Here is a 26,920-nt window from a genome sequence, read left to right on the forward strand (position 1 = left end):
GTCAATATGAACTAAAGCGACTACACACAAGGTTTTAGTGTCACACACACACACACACATCTGCAGAGAGCACAGGCAAGGCTCCAATGACAAAGATAAACAAACGGGTGTACAATGAGAACTTGCAAGCATTGTCCACTGCTTGACCTTGAGCCTCAAAAATGAAGCAAACTGTTCCTTCAGTTAAACCAAAACAGATGAAGCAAATAAACATTCTTACTTGTACTCGAGTTCAAGCATTGTAGAATGGAAGGACATTGTTCCCTTCTGATCTAAAGCAGGGGTAGAGAATTCTGGTCCTGGAGTCCCAGATTCCTGTCCAGTTTGCTGATTGCCCTGCTCTAACAAACATTGTAAACCTGGCAAATTAACAGATCGGTTGAATCTGGTGTTCTTCTTCTTGAGCATGAAAATTACCTCAAGTGTGTGAGAGTGCATGGATCTGGCACTCCAGGACCAAAATGTTTTTACTCCTGACCTATGATTATCAAATCCCATGCCACTTGATGCCTTAAATCAAATTGCCTTGCATTTGTGGACAAATTCTAAACCAGAAAGAACTGGCTAAAAAATGGCTGGAATCAGGAAGAGAACAAAAAGTACTGTTTGAGTTAAGTGGTAGGTACAGACTGGGTTAAGGCTCAAAGTGAAGATATTAATAAAGCTGTCAACAACTATGCTAAATCCCATGAAGGAAACAAACAGATACACAAGGGAGTCTGCAACCTCCTTTCTTCCTGGCCTTCAAAAATAACTAGCAGAGGATTAGCCATTCCTGTTAGAGGTCCACTATTCTGAAGAGTTCAGATCCAACACACTGTTCTCTAGCATTCAGATGACCATGGAGGTCTTCATTCCTTGAATCAGAAGTGAAGTCCTTGCATTAATGTAAAGTGTCGAAGCGCAAGTCTGAAGGAAAGTATATCACCAGGGCCAGGATTGAGCCCGTCTGAATTATCGGATCAGCGTGCTAAAGCTTAATCACACCAGCTAACAAAAGCCTCGCAATTCCTCATTGGCACAGTGTGGCTGCAGGGTTTCATTCTAAGCAAAAAGCAGCACATCTGATTACGCTAGTTGGTCGACTTCAAACTACTGATCACATGAACTTTGACTTGCCTGAAATGAAAACCTGCAATCACACCAGTTAGGCTAATGTTGCTAAGTCGGTAAGAGGTGCCTAACATTTTTGACGAATCTCAGAATCACATTTTCAAGAGCAAGCTCTTGGTGTGAGAGAAATCCCCAATCACCACTGCAAAAAGCAAAATGAAGCCTTTGTGTTTTAGAGGTAAAAAAGAATAAAAAACCTTTCTAAACCACAGAAAAGAGGTCAGGCATCACTTGACTGCATGGAACACCAGCTGAATCCAGTTTTCAGTTCTGGCTGGTAGTAGCGGCACTAGGCGGTTGTACTAGCAAATACAAAATCCAGGATTGGAAACCGGATTTAGGGTCTGGATTAGAGGACCCCTAAATAGGCTTTTAAATATAGAGGAGGGATAGCACTGCAATCGTCTGAAATAAGAGCTTGTGACATACCCATAGGGAGACACAGAAGCAAATGCATGCAAGACTACATGGGTCACAGCAGAATAATGGGAGAGACAAATAAAAGCCAGCTGTGGTTAGGGTACATGGGGTGTGGGGGCTGAGATCTGCATCATGAAGTCATGACATTTCCCTCAAAGCTCCTCCCATCCCACCATCCCCCTGGCTATTAGTGCTGGCGGGACAAAGCAACCAGGCTGGGCCGTAAAAGCTGCCTGCCCATGATTGGCGCCATTACGCAGCCAGCTGTGCTGTTGTCAGTGAAGGATCAGCTGCAGAGTCCCATCATTTTTCTACCTTCCTCTGTTTTCCTCTGACTGCCATTGCGCTGTAGATTTTCACAAAACCGGTGAATCAGTGGTCTTGTTTCTACTGCATGGCCAATGGTTTAGCGTGGATGGCTTAGAAACTGGACTAGGCCTGATTTTTCCAACACGGTTAGTTAACTGTGCTTGGGACCAAAAAATCATTTAGTGGGAGGGCTTGAGAGGTCTGAAAGATCTACCTATTGACCACCGGGTCGTGCTAATACTGCAGAAGCAATTTGGGATGAGACCTGTGGCTAATATACCATGTGAATGCCACAAAACAATGTTGCATGAACCTGGCCTTGCAGTGGAAAAGCGGTCAATGACTCTATGATTCCCAGTAAGGCAGGTCTACAAAGAGAACACAGAGAAAGACTAATCTAAAGTAGGGCAAGAACAGGTGTACTTGATTAGACAAATAGCAGCAGAGAACCCCACAAAACGTAGTAGCAAAAACACCACAAGCCACTCAGATAGACAGAACATAGACCACACAACATTGTCTAAACAAACTGAGCTAACAGTGCAGTTGATTTCCATGGCAGAACACAAGGGTTGTGGCCTAATTTGTTGCTTCTTGGCAACTAATAAAATAAAAAAACAAGAAAGACATGGATCATGCTGACAGGCATTATTGACAGCCTGCTCTAGGGCTAATGCAGTAGGAGGGACCAACTCCAGAATGGGAAAACAGCTTCTTGCTAATGAAAAGGATTAATCTAGGCCCTGTTCACAACAAGAAGAAAGCAGAAACACTGTCAGAAATTAGAACAAAGGAAGCAGCTTGGATTCAAGAGATTCCAGGGAAAACCACCACATTCACAGGTCAAAACTGCATTTCTAAGTGAATCATGAATGAAAGAAAGCAAGGCAAAGCTACATCAGCAGCAGTTCGAAAAAAGGTGGGTAGTAATTGATTGTGTAAACTGTGGAAAAAATGGGGGAAACAAATAGAAAAATAAATAAATATGTCAAATAAAATGGATAACTGTCTTGTAGCTAGGCTGGCTTTTTTAAGACTTTCACATTAGATTTTCAAAATGTTATATACCTCTTGCGAACTTAGTTGAGTTTCAACAATCCAAAGAAAAGGGAGAAAGGGAGAAAGGCAATTTTCTGGTCAAGAGTTACTTTTCAGTCTGCATGATCAAAATCAGCCCCAAACACACGGTCCTAGCCTTCCATTAAAGTCCCCCACGGCAGCCGATGAAAATAATAGGTTTTCACCCCACTGCTTTGAAGATTATAAGCGGGCGCATTGTTCCTCGCAGGAGTAATTTCATCTCTCAACAGCAGACCGACACACACGTCACTTAATCCAGCAGGCGTTACAGCAGGACCACGTGAATGGCATAGGGGAACACTAAATAGGGTGCATGTGAGTGTGTCCGAGACATGGAATGTGCTTGGCTCACAGCAAAGAAAACCAGTGATGGACTTTTATGCTGCTCTGAACAAACCTGTAGTGCAGTGGAGTGCAGCGGGTCTAAAGCATACTTGCACAAGACAAGAATACCCCCTACACAGGTCACCAGTCCACTGCAGGTTACCACATACAATAAGAAACATATGGGAGCATATTTATCGGGAGAGGAGGGATGTGGGCATATCATGACCTGATGCCCAGTGCACTTAAAATGCATGCAGCAGAAGGAACTTATCAGCGGTTCATGAGATGACACACATTACAGCCTGGCCAGAGATAAGGGCCAGCAGCCATCTCCAAGACAAGACGTAACCACTGCTGTCACTGTACACTCCATGTCTCATTAGATATACACAGCATGTGTTGAGAACATTCCAGCATATCCACAGCAGAACAGACTGTTCTCAGACTCACTAGTCACACTGAGAGGGAAAGCTGCACATTCACAAAAGACTGGAGAAGGACAGGTAGAGACGACTGCAGGGCTGTCAGTTCTATTTGCAATGGATTCAATTCAGGGTTTTGTGTGATTAAAAAATAATTAAAGCTAAAACATCTTTAGAAGGTCACATATTTACTAGGGTCCAGTCACTCTAATATTCCCAGTGTATGCTAGTCAGTGCTAATACAACTAAAATTGTACCTGGATGTCTGTTTTGAGGTGTTTAAGTAAGTTTAAGTTATATCTTCTTTTCTTTTGAACGGTTACCTTCCTTTTTCGTTCTCTTCTCTCTACATGTGTAAGCTTGTTATACTGCCCTCATCAGTATTGAAGGAATAATAATGCTGCATTTCTAAGTTGGATGATGTAGATTTGAAGTTTGCTTTTTTTTTTGGAATAGAAGAATTATGGTATCGACTTGGTCATGAAATATTAGTTCTCATGACATCCTTGAAATCCTTGTGTATAATTGGTCTCCTTCTCTTTGCATTGGCCCTCACTATCCACCAATTACTGGGCCTAATTCTAGTAAATGTGTAGATTATCTTACCAAGGATATTTGACAGTTAAATGTTCTCCTCTAAGCGTGCTGAGCTTTACAGTGCTGCTGTGTTCAGCCTGGCAGGCAATACTAAAGGTTTACCTCAATTTTAATCCAGATTTTGCTCTGGAAATAATTTCCTTGGGGTCAATATTAAGCAATTGTTGCACGGATAATCGATAAATGGTACTGTGGTAACAGTGTTAGTTGCAGCTTAAAAGGAAGCAATGGTGCTTTGTATGACTCAGACTCCATATCAAATATACCATTAATGAAATGAGAAAGAATCCAAATCTTAGAAAATATAAGGTAGATAAGGACTTATTGCTAATTCAACGTCTACGCCAAGTTGAAACTTGAAATCAGGCCACGAACCAAAACAACTCTGAGGAGCTTCTCCTGAAAGAGTGAAATGAAGACATGGTGAGGAAGCAAAGAGCTGGGGGAGGAGAGGGAGGACATAAATATCCTGGGCAGGAGGCCAACAGCAAAAGCTCTTTAATGGGGCCTGAGGAGAATGACGCTTGCACTCGTCCCCAGCCTGCAAGTCCCAAATCACCTTCTGTCAATAGACATGGCCCGTGCAGTAAGGAGCAGGGATCGGGGTGAGGGGCGGGGCGGCTAGCAGATAACAGAACAATCGACAGTCTCAGTATCACAGGGACGATTATATATATCAAACAGCCTGAGCGGACAAAAGCCCTAGCGTGCAGGAGAGAGAAGAGAGAGAGAAGGGCGAGGTGCTGAGTAAGGGCAATCGAGCAGCAGTAAAAGTCTGCATTCTCCTGAAACAGCAGCCATAAATAATGAAGGCCTGAATGCAATTGTGTGAGGCACAGCAGCGAGAGAAAGAAAGGTGGGAGTACAGCCTCTTTAGCATTCATTTTGTTACATATAGAGTGACCTGAGTCATGCATACTGAGCTCAGGCTGACTTCAGTAAACATGTCAATGTTTAAGCTGTTGAGATGGAAGCAGTATGTGGATAAGCAGTGTCCTGTTGGAGTGGTGCAATGGAGTGTGTGTGTTCAGGTATGGTAGGACCACTGGTGCAGGACCTAATTTACGTTCTGTGGGGTTGTTGAAGTGCCTGTAATAAAGACTAAACATGATCTGGCACCCCAAACATGAGACATTTAAAAGCCCTATCTGGACGGGATTATTTTCTTTTTCTTATTTTCTGTGAAAAATATTTCACAGTTTTACTTTGTTTTTTTCAATTGCATCCGGACTGTTTTTTGCGTTTTCTCGGTCACATGACATCACATTGTCACATGATGGCAGTGTCTAAGAGCTCTAAAAGACACTGGAGCAGAGAAAAGACACGGATTTTATTTCGATTTGGAGCAAAGCCAAATTTTAGTAACAATTCGAAAGTATAGTTCACAATCACAAAGTGTGGAAGTCCTACAGAAACGCATCTGTGAGCGTCTGTGTCCATTTCCACTCGCTGTTGTGTTTACGTGGTGCGTGGCAGGGGACAAATAGCTATTTTATTCAACTTGAGGTGATAAAACTCAGAGATGTGAGTCTGGACTGGACTAAAATTACCGCAGGACCGTGAAGTTCAGTGAAAAACAGTAGGTAATTCAGCCTGTAATTTTCTAAGAGGACATCTGAGAAAAACTCAAACATGGTCGTTCTGGACAGGATTAAAATCACAGAGGACCCCCTATTAAAGGGAAAATTACCCCAGGACCCCCTAAGAAACGAGTTCCGTCCAGGTAGGGCTATAATGCCTCCACACATATTTTTGTCTTGGTGGACATGACCAGCAAAACTGAGACTCGTCAATGAACATGACCTCCCGCTATTCTACTTTTGTTCTGGTGCAACTTTTTTTTTCGGGTGTATATCCCTCCTCCCATGCAACAGCATCTATCTGATACAGAGGTAGATAGGGATTAGAATGATTACAGGAATTGCTCCCTTTGCTAGTGTATGTTCAACGTCCGTTCAGAAGTGACCCAGGATAACACTGGCTCATTGTCCACCGGGCTGCTTCCTTTCATGCTAGATAAGATTATCTCTGTGGCAGTTAAATGGCATATTACAGGAAAAGGGGAGGTAAAGTAAACACTGCAGACGACTGGCATGTTTAAAAAAGGAGCGGCGCTGCAGGGTATTAAAATATCAGAAGCACCATTAACACCACAATGAACGCATATCTGATAAGCTCATGTGTGTCCCATGTTTTTGTTTGTTGAAAAAAAAAATCTTACAGATTCAATACAGGACAGAAATATCAATGCTCACACAATGAGGGGTTTACAGTCGAGATGCATGTTCTCAGGGGAAAGGTGGATGATGACACATGGTGGGTTGTCTATGTTTCTTTTTTGCGTGAGTGTGTGTGTATGAGTGAGGGTGTGTGTGAGACTAGGGCTTCTCTTTGAACTCTTATCTCCTGTGCCTGAGCCAGATGGCGCTGTGCTGCACAGCGTTACATAATCAAAACAACGCCGCTGCGCACATTTCCTCAGCTCATCTGAGAGCACTGTTCAACATTTTACAGCCTCTCTCGCGCTCACACAGCCCCTCCGTCACGTCACTGTCGTTCAGCTGCCGTTACACCCTCTGTTCTACCCACCCCAAACCGCACAGCAGGGCCTACAAACCCTCCCAACAAATAATGACTTTATTGTGAGACGCGAGTCACTTGAGATACAAGCTAAAAGAGCTCAGAACCCCCAAATTAAGCCCCTGCAGCCGAACAGACGACAAAAAACGGGTGCCCCACTTCAGATTTACTCAATACAACACACATACACACATCTGCAAACACTATAAACAAGAGAGAAAAAGTGAGACGCAATAAGACCCCTTTTTATATATTATAAGCAATATAATATATAATATCATTACAGACCTATTCGTGCACCATTTTATGATACAAAATTCATATTGAGATATATACCTTTCTGTTCTTTTCCGAGTTGAAAGCCCAGCTTAGCGACATTACATTTAAAATGAATTCAAACAGTAACTATAGTGCTGGAGTTTATCATTTTATATACCCAAGCCTTTCATGACAAATGCCATTAAAACCTACATAAATATTTATAAAGAAGGTAGTTATTTTCCCATTAACTACATCCAACTATCAACACTCTTAAATCTTTATATATAGATATTTTAGTTTCTAGATACTTTTAATATTTAATTGTAATATTTTCAATGCAAGTTAAGATGTGACAGATCAGTCATGGGTATTATGTCAATTATTAGCAAAAATTAAGAATTATATTAAGATCAAGCTCAATGCTTGTTCTGGCATTGTACAGTCATATAATGAGCAAAGCTAGCTAGATGATTATCGAGCTAATTAGGTTAATATTAGTGACTTTTTTAAACATAATATACATAAAATATATTACTATTTTGAACAGCTCTATGTTCCAAACAAAAAGCTTTAAAACATGAATAATTCTATACTAAGCACATAGCCACACTTATTTTTCCTCAAGTCACCTATTAATTCATATACTACACAATAAAACGCATAAATATCAAATAACCACTGCCTAATGCTCATTTTACAAGATTTGACTCTGGTCCAACATAGTAAACGTTAGGCAGATAGCAAGCAGAAAATTGTCCTTTCAGTCAACAACAACAACTCTTGTGTAACTGGGCAGTATAATACAGCAACAGCTGGTGCTCTTCCAAAGTTCATTTCCACAACCCAGTAAAAGTTAACAGGGACTTTGGGAATAAGTGATCTCGCCCTACAAGTCAAGTCACAAAGTCCAGCTATTTCATCCCCACACAAACACAACGGCTTAATAGCTGCCTGGATAGAAATGCAAGTTAAATCACCAGAAAACTACCACTAATCAGATTTGCAACATTTCTATACCTACAAAAAGAAGTGCTCAAACACAAGAGGCTTCATTTGCATGTCTGCCTGAATATGTGGTAATTTGACTGACTGCATGATTCAGGGTTGATTCCTTTCTCCAGTCAAACCCATGGGGTGAGACAGCAAGTGATACAACACTGAGAATAATGACAGGGTGTGCAACAATTACTCACACATTTTCATTCAAATGACACTACATGTTATTATCAGACATGAAAACCCATGAGCAGTGCAAAAACACGGAAGCTCAGAAACCAGGCCCCTGTAACGTTGAGTCAGTTGGTACTGTTCTAAGCACAATTTTTTTCTAGGCAAAGAGTTTTTTAATGTACTTTGAAACTAAAACTAAAACTAAAATTGAGGAGACGTTACTGAGTTGCTCAATAACTATACCAATATAAGTAATCTCAATCTCAATCAAAGAATAAATACAGACAATTTCTGCTTTACAGGCCTCATAAGGTTTTCAGCAAACAGTTTTATTTGCAACATAATCTGAAATACACAAACACAAAACACAAAGTTCTCTATTAAGATTTAAACCATCTATTATCTTTGTTGCTGACAGTCCACTGTTAAAAATTTAAAAACTTCAATCTATATCTTTTTATCATTATATTCAGATCTGATTGATCCATTAAAATACAGCTTTGGAACAAATTAAGGGATCACTTTAAAATGATGAGTTTCTTTAATTTAACCAAATTGAAAACCTCTGGAATATAATCAAAATGAAGATGGATGATCACAAACCATCAAACCAAACTGAACTTCTTGAATTTTTGCACCAGGAGTGGCATAAATTTATGGTGGAGGAGAACATGCCAAGGTGCATGAAAACGGTTATTAAAACTAGGGTTATTCCAATAAATATTGATTTCTGAACTCTTAAAAATTTCAGGAATATGTTTTAATTTGATTTTGTTGCATTATTTGAGGTCTGAAAGCTCTGCATCTTTTTTGTTATTTCAGCCATTTCTTATTTTCTGCAAATGAATGCTCTAAATTACAGTATTTTTATTTGGAATTTTGGAGAAATGTTGTCTGTAGTTTATAGAATAAAATGATTCTATTTAAACTGATTCAGAAACTGAAGTGGCCTCTTAATTTTTTCCAGAGCTGTAAATAACTTTATCTAGGCTTCCTATCTAATGGGTTTAAGTAACAACAGGACACAAATATTCTAGGACGCTATAAAGTTATTTTGTTTGTTGACTTTTTTTTGCTTATTGTTTTTTCCAGCCTGTCACATGTCCAGTTGTTTTTCCTGTTATTTGCTAACTATGAAACTTCCACGAATTCGATATTATTGAACTTTTATGTTGTGTCTGTTCCAGATTTGCTCAGCAAAGACTACAATTTCAGCCAAGTGGAGCTTTGGAGCTTTTTTTAAAAGAACTCACCAGAGTGGGCCACTGGATCTGCTTAGCACGGGTCACCTGCAGCTGAGAACCCTCCTTCCTCTTGGCCCAGACGAGCTGCTGCTCCAACAGAAAGATCCGGAAATCCTCGTATACTTTCACCCACTCACGCTTCTCCCACTCCAGATCGTCAAACTCCACATACACCTAAAACAGGAGAGAGAGAGAGAGAGAGAGAGAGAGAGAGAGAGAGAGAGAGGTGGGCTGATTAGTTCAACACAACCTTCAGCAGAGCCAGTTTTTTCACCCACACACTTTTCTTAAAGAAGTGCTCCTTTTTCCCACCAGGTTTATTCTCAGTGTTAAGGGGGAGGGGAGGGGAGGGGAGGGGAGGAGGGATCAAGGGTTGGGGAAGTTTGTTTAAGTCAGAGTGTCTAAGCCAAGTTTACAAAGCTGGCATGAACTCGCTAGGTTCCAGAGACTTGCGCTGTGTCTCGCAGATCTGTACGACTGATAGGTTTGGCCTTTGGGGAATCCCTGACCAAAGACTCAATGAAGAGAGAGAGAGAGAGAGACTGCTATTGGAGAGTTAATCACAGTCTGCAGTAGAGCGAACACACTTGTTTGGAGCTGGACGTGGAAGGTGGAGACTTTGCGAGAAAGGATGAGGAGAAATGAGGCGTGAATTCCCAGCAACGCCGCAGTGCTCGTGTTTTCAGACGGCGCAAGAAGTAACTGCTCGTTGCTGAGGACAAACATTAATGATTAAATGAATCTCTGAACACTGCGGCGAACTGTTTTGGCTCACAGTCTTCCAGACGCAGACAAGAATCTGCTGAAGCTGGCTGGAACTTCTGAAACCAAAATATCTCATTCCTTTTGTTTTGGCTCACAGTCTTCCAGACGCAGACAAGAATCTGCTGAAGCTGGCTGGAACTTCTGAAACCAAAATATCTCATTCCTTTTGTTTTTCCTGAGCCTTCAACAATCTACTGGCTAATGATTAAAAAAAGGGACAGGGTCAGGCATAGACAACCTCTTTAACATCTCCCAGACAGAATCACATGGACTAGTAATTGTCTGTCTCCTTTGAAATAACTCTAATGTCTCTTTTATGCTTACAACAAGGAGATAAAACAAACACAGAGAATATAACTGAGCAGTACCACTGGAAACTGTGAAGTCAGTGTTGCCAACAGTTCAACTGAAACAGGACCAATGCCAATGAAGAAGAAACTGCCGTCAAACAAACAAAAAAAGTATATAGTAGAATTTTTCAGTTTACAGTGCTGCATCTTCCATCTTTTTTATAGTAAGTACATTGGCACATTTGTTTGTTATCAATGTTTGTTGGAAATGTTTCTCTCTGAACTGCCCTCTAGTGGAAATATTGCTCAACATTTATTCCAATCAACAGTTATATTGTTTGAAACTAATGTACTGTATTTGTTTTCATATGTAAAGAAAGTGTGAAAGAGTCTTAGGGGTGCTTTCACATCTACAATATTTGGTTTAGACCTTAAAATCTGGTGTCTGTTCATTCTGTTTTGAACCAAAATAGCATGTGGAAAAGGTGTCATAAGCCCTATCTGGACGGGATTAGTTTCTCTGGGGCACTGGGGTCATTTTCTCTTTTATGGGGGGGTCCTCTGTGATTTTATTCCTGTCCGGAACGACCATATACCACGAATACTTCACAAAAAACATCGTCACCCACAGTGGACAGCAGCACAGTGGGAGTTAGTGACTGTCCATGCAAACAGACAAGTCACTTACTTTGTGTTTTATAGCTTCCATGGGACACGGCAAAAGCCACAAGACACAAAGCGAATTCTAGTTATTAGTGCATAACTTGTTTCACAGCTCACAAAACAAAATAACAGCTATTTAATTGGGTTAAATCTCCTAAATCCCTTCTCATCAGTGGTTCTAGAGCTTTCTTAGAACTTCAGAAAACCTACAATCATCGTGCATCAATAAAGCAGCTGTATCAGAAATGTAAAAAGCGCTGTTTATTACTGCAGTATTCCAAAGCACGGAATCAAACAGCCATGTATAACCTGACGTGATGTACCCTGGCCTTCTTAAATTACATTTTATTGGCTGGGAAAATGATAACGCCTAACGCTAACACAGCCTGCAGTGGGCTATCAATACCATGGCAACATCAGAACATACTGCAGCCTTCATGATTGGGTTACAGAGACCTTCATCACAACACTGCTGTCTGAGGCACTAAAGCAATTAATAGCCTCTTATAAATATAGCCCTATGCTGTATGTTACGACTATACGATCATGTATAGCCTTGCTGAAGGAATGTGGTGTATGTGTGTGTGTATATAAGGTGAGGGAAACCTCCTTCATCTCCTCTCCTCATCTCCACCTTCTTCTCCTCTTGCTGCACATGCACTGAAATGCCCCATAGCAGCAGCAGCAGCTCACGCCACGCTGGCTAACAGACGGCCGTTGCATAATGTGGATGGACTCAAACCAAAAATGATTCACCGAGCCTGCTGCGTTTTTAATCACTCCGACAGCCTTCAGAGCCTCCTCCTCACTCTTCACTGTGTACACCAGTGCACCAGAGTGTGTGGCAGAGCGAGAGGGAGGGGGGGCAGGTGAAGAGTAGGACAGATGTCAAACGGACCCCCTTCATCCTTCCTGGTCCACTACTTACTCACATTTTCCTTTTAACCTTAGTGTACTTCCCTACTTCCCTTTTGGAGCGATAGTGATGCTACTGCCCCATTTTCTCTCTCTCTCTCTCTCTCTCTCTCCCTCTCTCCCTCGTACTCTCTCTCTGTGTGGGTCATGTGGTCATGTGACCATCCATCCCCCACCACCCTACTCTACGATGGTTGGCACTAGCAGGACGCCCCTCCCCTATAACAGCTTCCACTGCAGGGATAATCAAGGTTGGCTTTTACTTTTGACAACCACGTAACTCCCCACATGCCATGTGACCTACTGAAACATTGTCTTCAGAGCACTGTGGGAGGAGTTGTTGTGGCTAGAAGTTCACAAACACAAACACCCATCATGGACATGAGTGTTCCATTCATTTGCGAGGGTTTATTAACCCCTAGCACACAGTGGTTGAACTGCTATGGACTGATTATTTTTCAAGTTTTAAGCAACAAACAACTCTAGGTTCTGTTTGTGAGCCAACGACAATGGGCACTTCAATCAAGCAATAAACTACTGGTGTGATGATCTAAGGGAGTTTAAGGGGGTTTCCTTTATCGTTTAGTGATACACTTACAGCATAGCAAGATTCTTAGCATGGCATTTTTCAGCAGTAAAATCAATGCTTGATCACACACATCAAATATTATCAGGATTCCAAAGACAATCTCCACTAGATTGCAACACTTTCTTCGCCATATTCATCACAAATTAAGCATTTAAATTACAGTTGCTCGATATATCGTTTATGCATCATCATCGTGATGGGCGCATGCGCAATAGTCACATCGTGGGACGTGCAATGTCAGGCTGCTGCTGAGAAGGGCGAGGGGGAGGGGGAGCAGGCGTAAACACAAGGTAACCACATGGCCTCCACAAGGTTGGACACATGCTTTTTAGCAGCGGCAGCCTGTCCAAAGCTGTGCACCTCAGTTCCGCACAGTTTTGCACAGATATTTCCAGTTACAGACGGAATAGTGCTTTTAATCCCAGAAAAAAACGCTCTGTTAAAAAGGCATTTAAATGCCTCATTATTGTTGTTTTAAGTGCTTGGCTGACTCTAAAGCGCTGACTGAGCTCTCGATCAGACTGGATCTCTGTCGTGAGGCAGAGCGCCGATGGGGCGGGGCTGGGGCTGTCACGAGTTCTGCATTGTTTAACATCGCAATATATATATAGCCCTAATTTAATGACTGTATTGTACAGTTTTGCCCAATAAACTTCAATATTGTAATCACATACTGTGCATCCTTACGCACAGTTTCATTCCATTCCAACAACTCCATCTTCATGCTTGTTTTAGATAAATAAAATATCATTCTTCATTCCAAGATCTTTTTATTAGCTGAAGTAGCAAGAGGCCTATGTAGGTCATTTCCCAACAGACACTGACTAACATGACTGAAATAAATTCATAAGGCCAGACATGTGGTCTAGTCCACAAAGAGGAAGAGAGCGAGGGAGCGAGAAAGCTCTCTGATTGAAAGAGAGAGATAGCAGAGCTGTAGAGTTGGCCGGTTGCGAGTGTATTGGTAAATGACGGGGCAGAATGTTCTGACCTCGAGAGCGAGCGGTCCGTAACCTGCGCTGACCCACTTCCTGTCTTCTGCAGCCACACAAACAAAGCTTTCATTACATAAAGCGCGGAGACAATAAACCACACACTGCATTCAAACATGACCTCTAAATCATTTGCTCGTTTTTTTTTCCTTCCTCTTTCTTCCTTTCTCGCTCTCTTTCTCTCTGTCTATTGGTGTGTGGTCAGATAAGCTCAAATCAACACGACAGTCAGCTGAACGTGCTCTAGCCCCTGCTGAATCGGACAGAACTGCACCATCTGTCTCTCTACTGTACTCTTGTTAATCCCCGGAGGAGCCCTGCACAGACGTGCCCTCCAAGAAAGTCTCCTCTACACTCGCTTCCCCCTCTGTCTGTTCCTCTCTGACCTCTCCTTTCTCTCCACTGCTGAACAGAAGTGTAGCACGGACAAAAGTGAAGTTGGGCTCTTCTGTGGGGAGTATGCCAGCAGTACTTGTCACTTGGCACTAGCTTTAAGTGGTCTGTAAAAGTGTTTTAAGTTTACAGTCTCTACTGTATAGGTAAATGCCTTCTACTAGATTTTGGACTTCTGAGCCAAACTGTGAGAATCTGATGTCATTTAGCTACAAAAAAAAGAGTGTTTGAAGCCAGAATGCTGAATGATCACTACCAGACCTTATTCCCAACTTCCAAAAACTCATCGCAAAAGTATTAACTGCACCATCATCACTCAAGAGAAAACAATTAGGCCCAATCCCATTTCAACCCTTGGCCCAAACACTTAGACCTACCCATCTGTTTTGCATGCGCATGACTAGGGGAAATGTGTCCCTATTCTTGTTAGGCTTGAGACGTAGGGAGGAGTGTTAGGTCTACATGAACCTTAAAACTGAGATTTTTCAGATGCACATTCAAAACAAAGGGCTTTGAGAATCTCTGGTAAGATGGCGGCACAAGCTACCAAAAAAAAACACTCAAATTGGAGTATTTTCCTCATTTAAAATGATGATAGCCTCTTTATAACCACAGTTTAATGTGTCATTTTAACGTGGACATTTTCTTCAAAACAATTATAAAAAAAAAATCACAATTAGTGTGTCTCAGCAGCTAGCTGGCTAATGATCTATCCTATTCCAGCATTTAAAGTTGAACGCAAAACTAAAATAAAAGCTAATAAAAGCTCATTTCAGCATCACAGTCACAGAGAAATAAAGGAAAAGACGATTAATAATTAATTGCTTTACCACCTGCCCCCTTTCTGAAGACATACAATATCCTAAAGTTAACTAGTTAACCAGCAGTTAAGTTGCTGAACTTTAGCGCCCCACTGCTTTATCTATATCTATATCTTCATCGAGTGCTAAAAGGGGTTGTCCCAATTCTCAGGGGGACGCTTTGACACTTAAAAACAAGGGGTAGGGGTACAAAAGAGAAATGGGATTGGGCCTAAGTCCCACTGCTTCACAGCTCTATGCTATGGGACGTTACACCTTTATAGACCATGCCTAGCTTTGTATATATGTGTAAATAATATGCTCCAGAGAGTCCTAATTAATTGCAAGACTTCTCTACAGTGACTGAATAAGCATTTGTGTCAGCAATGGATTAAAACAACTAAAAAAAGAAGCTTACACAAACGATCAGTATAGGATATCGTCATTGTCCAATGTAGAACAAGTATCTCCATTTTTGTTGATTTTCCGTTTTAATACATAATTTGAACAAACAAACAAACAAACTGTCCCTTACACTGTGTCAAAATTTCCACCAACTACTTTTACATTGACTTCTGTTAAAAGATTTTATCTCTTTCCTTCAAAATATCTGCTTTGGAGATACCTGTGTTTTATTGGACAGTGATGATATATAGAGTGTGAGGCCTTTATACACTATGCACAATTGTTGACAGCATTTGTTAGACAACAATGTTTAATATTCTGCTATAATATTCTATATTCATGTCTTAGCACTAACGTTTTAACAGCATATGTACACAAAATGTTGAGTAGTAACAAATTCATTCATAATTTACAGTTTAAAATTACAATTTGTATCCAGTACTGATCATTTTTAAGAGAAAATCTGTCCCTGTTCTGCTAGACAGACTGTCGCTAGTTGCAGCTCTACAGTATGGCCTCTATTTCAGTCGGGAAAGATTGTATTAACAGATTTTGTGCTCAGCAGTGATCCTGGCTGTGGTCTGAGCTTTGGACATTCCCCTCTTACTGTAGCGCACACAAATGCTCAGTGACATCATGCGCTTCTTCAGTCTGTCCGGCAGCTACTTTTAGTGCTGACCCCCAGCAGGACAGGAGGGCACCTGAGAGCAACATGACTATTGCATAGGCTTTAGTGAAGGTAGGGTTAGGTTATGGCAGGTTTATGATGCATCATAACAGTTACACGGGTATCCTAGACTTTCCCAAACCTGCTAGTCCATTTTGTTAATTCCAGCTTATTCAGAAACCCCACAAAATCCACATCATGCATCACAATACCACCATCATGCACTGTGTGGTCATGTCAAATTTCTTCCATATCTCCCACCCGCCCAGCGAATCCACAGTATAAATAAAGAACAGGTTGACACTGAAAGCAGTTTGCACAGCAGACAGGTGAATAAATCATCGTCACAGACCTGGTTGAACGCCAGTAACCTCCAGCGCTCAGTCTTGGCCTCACATTTACATTCAGATTGCTCAAGGCCGCTGATAGACGGAGCAGAGTTCACCTGGCTTACAGATAACACAGTGAAAGGGGATCAACAAAATCTCACACTCCTGTGGTTAGCATCTGCGGCAGCTTATCTCAACATCAGCGGCATCTGACAATCGCCACCCTTCACACTCTCGCTACTAGAGAATTCAGAAAAGATAAAAAAAAAAAACATGTAAAATAGCTCTGTAGCAGCACCGTGCCAGCAAAGACCAAGCACACATACACCCACCCTGATAACAATCTCTCTCAGAGCTCTCCCTGATTGTGCTGGTGACGAGAGATCTACAGCAGACACTGTGAAACAAACACACCTGGAGATCAGTGTATTCCTGCAATAAAGAAGACCTCAATGTGGCAGCTTGCCCAGTAGTCCACCAGCATGTCGGATTAGAGGAAACCTGCTCATAATAAAGCTCTGGAAAAAAATAAGAGACCCCTTAAAAAAGGTGAGTTTCTTTGATTTTACCATATTGAAAACCTCTGGAATATAATTAAGAGGAAAATGGATGATCACAAGCCATCAAACCAAGATGAACAGCTTGACTTTTTACTCCAGGAGCGGCATAAAGTTATCCAAAAGCAGTGTGTAAGACTGGTGAAGGAGAATATGCCAAAATGCATGAAAACTGTGATTAAAAACCAGGGTTATTACAACAAATATTAATTTCTGAATTCTTAAAACTTTATGAATATGAACTTGTTTTCTTTGCATTACTTGAGGTCTGAAAGCTCAGCATCTTTTTTGTTATACTTCAGCTATTTCTCATTTTCTGCAAATAAATGCTCTAAATCACAGTATTTTTATTTGGAATTTCTGAGAAATTATGTCTGTAATTTAAAGAATAAAACTATAGAAATTATAGATTTTTTTTTACTCAAACATAAACCTATAAACAGCAAAATCAAAGAAACTGATTCAGAAACTGAAGTGGCTTCTTCATTTTTCCCCAGAGTTGTAGTTTCTAATATAGTTATCCTAATATACCTGATAGCAGAACATCCAAACACACAAACATTCAAAAGGCACTGACAGACCAAACTCCAAGACTATAGGCTAGTTATAATAAGTCTAAAAGAGATGATAATGAGGTGACAGTCATGCACATCATAAAAACATCCCACATACCACTACTCAGCAAATAAAAGACAACCAGGAAATCAGACTAGATACAGACTGGATGCTTACACACAGCTGACCGCTCAGCCTCTCAGGCTACATGAGCCTTTGGGAATGTCAGCAGGCTGTGGGCTGTTTGGCTTTACACCGCTGACCCAAAATCCAGCTCCACACAGAAACCTTAACGAAACAGGATGCTTCTCCATTTATTACAGACACAGGAAGGAACTCTACAGTAACTCTGTAACAAGTCCATCATGTGCCCATAAAACAAACTACAGCACCCCACTCTGCCCGAATGCAGGAGCTGTTCAGAACGCACACGTTTAGGAAGGTCAGCCCCGGCCTGTTCACGCATGCATAAGGGATAAAGCCCTGTACCGCTTCCAAGTGCAGGCTGGCTGTGGAGGTGTTATATAACTGCAGTCAGACGCCCAGAGAGCAGGGGCTGCCTGACTGCCCGCTGAACCCTCAGCACAGGCTGCAGACGAAGAGCTGGAGCCGGAGCGAACCGGACTGGCCATGAGAACATCCAGCGTTCGGCCATTTTATGGATGGCAGGACTGGAGCGTGGAAATGCCCGAAAAAGGCAAATCAGGAGAGGCTGAATTCCTGCATTAATAAATAAGAGTTTGGATTGGTTAGGCAGGCTGGGAGCTCAGGCTAGTGTAATGAGCACAGAGAGGCTGAGAGGGTGAATACTGATCGAAGCTGGTAAACAAATAAAACAGGGCAGCTATAATAATTGAATAATGTGTTATAATAATATAATGACACATTTTATTAAACCTGATTTTGACTGGTGTGAGTTCGGTCCAATGGTTACAATCATATACCTTGATTATTTAAAATACATTGTGTTTAAAAATGCTTTAAAATCTAAGAATCTAAAAGTAGTCCAACATTAGCCTTCTTTAAAGCACTGAACACACGTCTCATCATACAGTACCAATCAACAGTTTGGACACAAACCTTCTAATTGAATGTTGTTTTTCTTTATTTTTTATTTATCATTTTCTACATTGTCGGGTCATATTGAAGACATCAAAACTTTGAAGTAATACATTCACAATTATTCCTTCATTCTGCACTCCAACCCAACCCAAATCACCTGGGTTGAGTTTTTATGTCACTTTTGTGTCTATTACCTAATCCCATGTGTTCCTTCACAGTTTAGGAGTCTTTAATATTAATCTACAAATATTAATGAGAATGTGCCCAAACTTTTGCCTAGTACTGTATATGACAATTATATGACAACACCAGCGGCAGAATAAGAATAAGAACGACAAAAACACTCACACATCAGACCACTCAAGCATCCGCGCACTCGTGCATCCGAGCATTTGCGCATCCAAACACTCACCATCCAAACACTCGCTCATCCGAGCACTCACGCATCCGAGCACTCACGCATGCGAGCACTCACGCATGCGAGCACTCACGCATGCGAGCACTCGCGCATCCAAACACTCATGCATCCGAGCACTCGCGCATCCAAACACTCGCGCATCCAAACACTCGCGCATCCAAACACTCGCGCATCCGAGCACTCGTGCATCCGAGCTACGCAAGCACTCGCGCATCCGAACACTCGCGCATCCGAACACTCGCGCATCCGAACACTTCAGCGATCCGAACATACATTAATCTTTTAGCACAACCGAGACACCTGGCATTCGAACACTCACACAACCAAACACACGCGCATCCAAACACTCACATCTGAACACACATTAATATTTTAGCAAAACCAGGACACTCGCGCATCTCACACAGCTGAACATTCACAGAGCTGAAAACGTAGGATCTAAACCTTAGTGCATCCATACACTCACAAAGCGAAGAACACTCATGAAACTAAACACTCATGTGTGAATGTGTGGAGAAAGCAGATAGATAGCCTGAGGTGAATGTTCCTAACAAGCCAGCCAGTATTTTCATGAATTCAGTTTAATTAACTGGACACATACACACACAAACACACACACACACACACAAAAACACACAAACACACACACACACAGAATGAGAGATGCAATATTCTGGGGAGTCTGATCTCAGAAACACAACAAAATGTGCAGGCTCTAGGATATGTAAGATCTGGTTGCTACGCAACTAACAGCACACACACACTGTTTGGTTACTCATGCACATACAGCCTTTCACTCTTTTATTCTCTCTCTTCTTTTGCCTCCATCTTTCTGAAGAATAAGATACTGAGGACAGTGTTATTGTGTGTATCAGTACAGCCCTCACGTCATGTGGTGGGCTGAGTGTACTCTCATACCCCTACTAATGCATGTAGATACAGAGACAATATATTAGCATTATGAATACAATACATTAATAAATACAGCAAGATGTCGGTCAAGGACTGATTTTATGATTCAGATTTGTAATTCCTAGTGCACTGCATCTGTTAAAGTATAAGCCTGAAACAATAACTGTGTATTAAACTTAAACAATATATATGGAACACCACTCATTTTTGGATGATCTTAGTATTGCCCTTTGAGTATATTAACATGAATGAGAACTGTTCAAAAATCTTATTCATGAATATTCATGAACAAGAGATGTCTTTAAATACCCAAATTCCCCAAACTTATAGACTGCCACAAGGACATTTAAACATAAAGGGAATAACTTGTTATCATGCTATAATATTATTATATCAGCTGCTCAAAATGCCTTAATGATTTAAAATGACAATATTATTGTTCATCAGCTTTCTTCCAGAGACATAAATAATTTCATAACATCATCCCACAACTCATAATCACTCTATGCTTACTTATACCTGTGACCTGACAACAAAATTAATGTGAAGGTTAATCTCTAGACGTTACCTAGACCCTGCTGCTGCGCTACCTTCAGCCACAACTTTTATTAAGACAAATGAAAACAATTAGGCCAGTGTCTAGTCAAGCGACAAGACCACAAAAGGCTTGAGGCAAAGCATATGGATATAAGCTCTGAAAAAGACAGGAGCTACTGCAATCAAATGTTAAGTAGTTTGTCATGATTTTAAATGGCAAAACAACATTTGTGCTGTTTTACACTTAGTGTGAATCTAGTAGTGGCTCCAAACATGAAAGATAGACAAGTGAAAATGATTAAAGAAGACCACATCTACCAGAGAATAATCTAGCAGAAGAAATTATAATAATATTTATCAGCTTGGATGCTTTGAATAACAAAATTTGGTACCACCTTAAAATAAGACGACCTTTATAAAGGGTTTATAAATGGTTTACAATCAGTTTATTAACAGTTACTAATTAGGTTGTAAATGCCTTAAAAATCATTAATAATCAGTTATAACACATACGTAGAAAGGGCAACAATATAGATGGATGTGGGTTCACTATTTGGCAAACAACAACAAACTACGTGTGTTATAGCTGATTATTAATGATTTGTAAGGCATTTACAACCTAATTAGTAACTATTAATAAACTAATTGTAAACCATTTATAAACCATTTATAAAAGGTAGTCATATTTTAAAGTGGTACCCAAAATTTAATAGCGTGATTTAATAGCCATTTCCAACAGCAGAAAAAAAAAGATATGCATTTACATATGACCAAACATCCAATTTCATGAAGTCAAGCTCTAGACATTACCCGGACAGCGTGGCTGCACCGCCTCCAGCCACATTTTTATTAAGCACACAGAGTTAAGTAAACAGTATTCTGTGTGTGTGTGTGTAAGTGTGAGGCCTTCCCACTGTCAGCGCAATATCAGTGCAAACATTAAGCCCTCAGGGTAAAAAAAATAAAAAATAAGTATTGGTTAATAACAAATAAGATACAGAAATACGCTTAAATACGTTTTAACTATGACAAAAGTAATGCTTACCAATTCGTAATCATATCTTGGTTCTCCTGTATCAGTAAACATATTGCATGCTGTGTCACAATTCCTCTGTATAGTGAAATGATGCCCAATATTGACAGAACACTGCATTGCAAATGTTATGTAGCGTGTGTTGTATAGTGTTTTCTATTGCTGCTGTAGATTGCAGACTTCCCAAGTCTCCCAGAAGTTGCAGGAGTCTACCGCATATCAATAACGGCTTCCTGATGTCCGCAAGTCAGATAAAATCTCCGGGAATCTAGAACGAACCACAAACGTGCACGCAGGCGACACACATTGTTTTTTTCCCCCAATCGTGTGTGTGAAAGAGAAGGAGAGGGAGAGAAAGGTGCTCGCCTCATGTGCATATTTATGAAGCGCATGCAAAACAAAGAGGGTTCTGATTGTCCTGCTTTCCACAAAGAGTGTGTAAGTTAGCCAATCAGTTTTAAGCGTGGGCAGGCAGTGTTTTTTTTTCCCCTCTCCTGGAAGGGATGCATTTAGTAAGTAAAAGATGGCGCATTAAGGCTCCCATCAAAACTCATTTCACCTCTCACTACTCTAAAGTATATCCAAGTCTGACACTATGTCTAGTGATTTTAGCATTGCCCATACACTCTAAGAAATATAAGTACAGATTTGTACTTAAAAGAGTACAAAGCTTGTCGCTGGGGCTGTACCTTATATTAAGGTTCAAAAAAGTAGGGGGGCAGGGGATTCTTGAGGAAACCTACCTGAAATTAATTTTTGCAACTTGTGATGTCAGAGATTGTAGTGTTTTAGTGTTTCCCACCATATCATTTACCGTATATAGCCATAGCATCTACCACTGCAGTATATACAGCTGTAGTGCATACTGCTAAAGCATGTACCACTGTGTACAACAGTGAGCTGCTGTAGCATCATCTGCTGTAGCATGTAGAGCCGTAGAATTAGACCAGTCACGGTACGATTTTTTTAGGACAATATATTGTCCCAGAAATTATTGCGATATACAATATTTTTCTAATTTTATGACTATTAAATGGCACTGATATAATAACAGAATAGCATAAAAAACAATTATACACTTTTTAAACAAAATTTGAATTAATTATTTATTATAATTAGTTTGGGAATAATAAACTTACTTCTTCACCTACTTTAGTCAACACTGTGTGAATGGAGTCACAGTTATTGAAGCATGACTGGCTAAAATACTGTTCACTGTTATATATGTGAACAAACATACAAATAAACACAATAGACGATATCACGATTATCAAAAAATATTGAGGTTATGTTAATTTATTGTACAATAAATCGACATTGCAATTATTGTGACAGGCCTACGTAGCATAAACCACCATAGAGTGTAAAACTGCAGTAGTGTGTCTCCTGTTGTAATGTGTACCACCATGGTGCACAGTACTGTAGCATATACAGCTGCTGCATGTTCTGCTGTAGTGTATACACAGTTGTAGCTCCGCTAGCACTGTACTCTTGCAAGGTGTGCTGCTGTAGCCATCTGCCCCATGCCCTTGCCCTTGTAGCGGGTCACTCTAGGGTGTATAAATTCAGCAATCAGCATATATACTGTAGCGTGCACCTCTGTAGTATGTACCGCTGCACAGTGTTTACTACGGTAGCGTGTAGTATCGCTGTAGTATGTACCACTGTAGTGTGTTGTGCTGCTGCTGCTGGAGCTGGAGGAAAATCTGCCCATCACTAAAGGCAGCAGGACTACCCTGACTGGCTGGGCTCAGGCCGCTGCAGTCCAATCACGGAGGACCCAGACACTGCTCTCACACACATACACACTGCTCTCACACACAGAGATGCAAGCACACACACTGCTAGCTTCCCCAGCATGGCTAAATCTGCCTTTCAAATCACTGGAGTGCAGAGAGAGAGAGAGAGTGAGAGAGAGCGAGCGTGAGAGAGAAAGAGAGAGATAGAGAGAGAGAGAGCGTTCCCTCGTTTCCTCTCTTTTCATCAGATTAGTGTTAAGGAAAGCTTCTTTTACAGCGCTGGCTTGTAAGGACACGAGGTGTTCTCTCATCTTACAGGCATCATCCCTCAGGCGAGAGGAGAATAAGGCACAGTAGCGCTGATGATGAAATGAGCTGTTAATGTCACTCTGTACGATCCTCGAGACACAGGAGGGTGGGGGGGGATGTGGAGGGGGGTCTTTGTTTATGCTGCATCAAAAAAGGAAAAGAGAGAGAAACACCTGTACGCTCAGAGTGGCCGTGTGTGAGGCTGTGAATATCACACAGTGCTCATTTTCCCCTCCTGTCACGAGCTGTCACAGCTTCAACACATCTGTCTCACACACACACACACACACACACACACCCACACACTTGCGGTGTGTGTTATTTCAGTGCATGGCTGCTCCTCACCTCTGATTCTGAAGTGAGTATCAGAACAGTACAATCTGTACACTGTTCGTTCACAGCAACACCAGCCTTCACTATACTGACATCAAAAAAAGCCTACAAAACGCAAATGAGCCCACAAACCAATCACAGTGTTTGTTTAATGTGTGCTCTCAGCATCCTGAACAAATCACGGTCATCCAAACCAGATCAAGGTCAAGGTGTTGAGTTAAAGTGTCATATCCTGATTCCAAATCTGTCTCAGTTTGACAGTCCTCGTTTTATTTTGCTATTAACATTAACTCACCCTTAGGGGCGGGTCCCTAAAATAACATGATATTTCATGGTATTATTTGCAATAACGCTACTCTTGGCGATGTGACAAAACATTGAATTAAAAAACTATTTCAAGAAAACACTACTGCAACAAAATGAAAATTAAATGTAATTATTGCATAATACTGTAATATTTCAAGAATACACTACTGCAACAAAATTAAAATTAAATGTAATTATTGCTTACGATATAATATAGCACACCCCTAACTGAGATATTAAAAAATACAAACATTTTATCAAATTTGTAACAGAAGTCTAAGATCTAGAATGTTATAATACTAATAATGCACTCCAAATATCTCCATATATCCATAAGTAAAAATAAAATAAATGACACTGAACAGATATCATCTGTCTTTAGTAAATATATGATGGGAAATAACAGTGTGAATTTTCCTTTTTTTTATAAAAATAGCAAAAAAGTAGTACCCTCATGTAATAAGTAGGGGTGACTGATATTTCAGGGTATAATATCGTTCACAATCTTCAAAAATGTTGGTGATTTTATTGCATACAATACAATATGGCAGACCCTTACTCAACCTAATAAAAGAATGAATTATAACGAATACCTTACAATAAATCCAGATGATTACTTTATTGAACTGCTGGAGGAGTTCACAAGTATAAATTAGGGATATAACAATAAAGCTGATTAGATTGTGACAAAATGCACAACAGCCTATTGTATTGTACTGTAGTATATTATAAATTATATTGCACTGTACTATGTGCTGTACTGTATTATACTACAGTATTGTGTAAACTATTCTCTATATACTGTATTGTTTGGTACTGTAAAAAAGGCAGTATACTGTGATATATAAAAGATATATATTATATAATTTATTGTACTATACAATACTAAGTGGTGTACTGTATTTTACTGCACTATTGTAAATAATGTACAGCATTGTGCATTAGCAAAAACAAAAAAATAAATCATTACCATGATAATGCACTTAATCATATTGAACCAAAGTTTAGTTATTGTTATACGTAAGGATTATACTTGAGGATCCATTCAAAAACCTGCCTAATTGCTTCAACTACAGTTAATATGTTAATACATACTTAAGTCCCAAGCTCCACCAGTTGTACAAACTAATGACTACTGTATTCCATCCTACATATGTACGGTGCACACCACACCAAGCAGCTTGCTAACAGTCCACAATGGCTAGCTTGGAAAAGACATGATGGGATTTGACTGGCAGAACAAACTGGCAAAAACAAATAAAACATAGCTTTAAAAAAGAGCAGCAGTGAAGTGAAAATATCAGGACATGTGGCAGCAGCCAAGCAAAACAAAAGACATAGCAGTGTGGAAGTCTGCTAGGCAGCATGTTTGCCAGCCGTGAGGATACACAGACTCACGTTTGGTTTGGAATTCTGCTCTTGTTTTTTTAAGATTTAATACGGCCTCAAATCCAAACACGCAAGGAAACAACTGCAGAAATATCAGCATCCAAAACCAACGACCTGATTATGAAACCAGCAATGCTGGGATCACAGCCTCAACACGCTTGAGTCTCAGAAGGTTCTGTTCACACTAGGGGGGTCGCATACACACAAATACAATAACACACACACACACAAAAAACATATCAACTCAAATTATCTTCAGTCAAAGCTGGTTTCTGACAAATCCCCAAAAGACTGCACTTCCTCCTGATCTAAAATACAACTCGACACAATAAATACAACGGAGAGCAAACAGCCAGGCCTGAAAATAAAGATGAGAGAGAGCGAGCACTGCCGTGACCTGAGGCACCATCTGGATAGAGAGAGAGAGAGAGAGAGAGAGAGAGAGAGAGAGAGAGAGAGAGAGAGAGAGAGAGAGAGAGAGAGAGAGAGAGAGAAAGAGAGAGAGAAAGAGAGAGAGAGATTCATGCCTTCCCCTGACACCAGGATTTAAACAATGGCTTTGTTTACTGGCACTCTAATGGAGCCCCGCCTCCCCCCCCCCACACACACACACACACAGACAAACACACACACATTCCTCAACGCTGAGCTCAGCTGGAGACAGGGCATCATGGGCCAGCCGCTGTCAGCACACAATCCCCACATGTGGGGTACACAGCCACTTCAAAAGAGACATGCAAATTCATACACACAATTTATTTTTGCACATTCACTTCAATTTAATATACTGTACCTATTCAATTAAAGAATAGAATTTACTTTTTCACTACACGTTATAAGAACAATTATAATATAATTCAACACATAAAATATCCAGTGCTACTCTCAGGCCACTACTTGTCTACAGTGATAAAACAAAAGCTTTTAGCATTCCAGATCCCCTCAAGATCCTCCAAACACAAACAAAGCCAGGGCACAGCCAAAGGTGCTGTAAACAGTGCATCCTGCTGTGGGAAAAACAAAAGGAAGGACAGCGATTTCTCCATCCAAACAAGCGTGAGAGGGATGTAGGCTAGGCTTGCTCCTCTCATCACTGAGGGAAAGGCAGAGGCAGAGCAGTACAAAGCTCAGAGTTATTAGAGCACAGCGTACCGAGCACACACACACACACACACACACACACACACACAAAAACCTAGCAGGCCGTAGCCGCCGGCTCTCTCCGCTGACAGTGAAGAGGCTGAGGCAGGGACGTGTAAGAGACGAGGTGGACGATGAGGGAATGCGGGGCCTGCTGTCACCTTGAAAATCAGCCGCGGTTTAATCGACCACTTGGCCAAGTTTGCACAAGCCTCCCTTTACTCCAAATGGAGGCGATTAGCCAAGACACTGCTTAGCTGCCGTGTTCTGTCCATATGTTCACTGACATTGTGGAAGGG

The 26,920-nt window shown here is 40.9% G+C and overlaps 1 protein-coding gene across 2 annotated transcripts in view; it reads right to left on the bottom strand.

Moving 5' to 3' along the window:
* Window positions 1-26,920, bottom strand: part of jmjd1cb (jumonji domain containing 1Cb) — a 172,049-nt gene that overhangs the window by 94,671 nt on the left and 50,458 nt on the right. For both annotated transcript variants that reach the window (XM_049464844.1, XM_049464843.1), the window contains exon 2: window positions 9,533-9,697. In XM_049464844.1, the coding sequence (XP_049320801.1) occupies window positions 9,533-9,697 (165 nt within the window). The remainder of the gene's footprint in view (window positions 1-9,532; window positions 9,698-26,920) is intronic.

Source organism: Astyanax mexicanus, chromosome 15, assembly GCF_023375975.1.
Source record: "Astyanax mexicanus isolate ESR-SI-001 chromosome 15, AstMex3_surface, whole genome shotgun sequence".
Classification (NCBI taxonomy): domain Eukaryota; kingdom Metazoa; phylum Chordata; class Actinopteri; order Characiformes; family Acestrorhamphidae; genus Astyanax; species Astyanax mexicanus.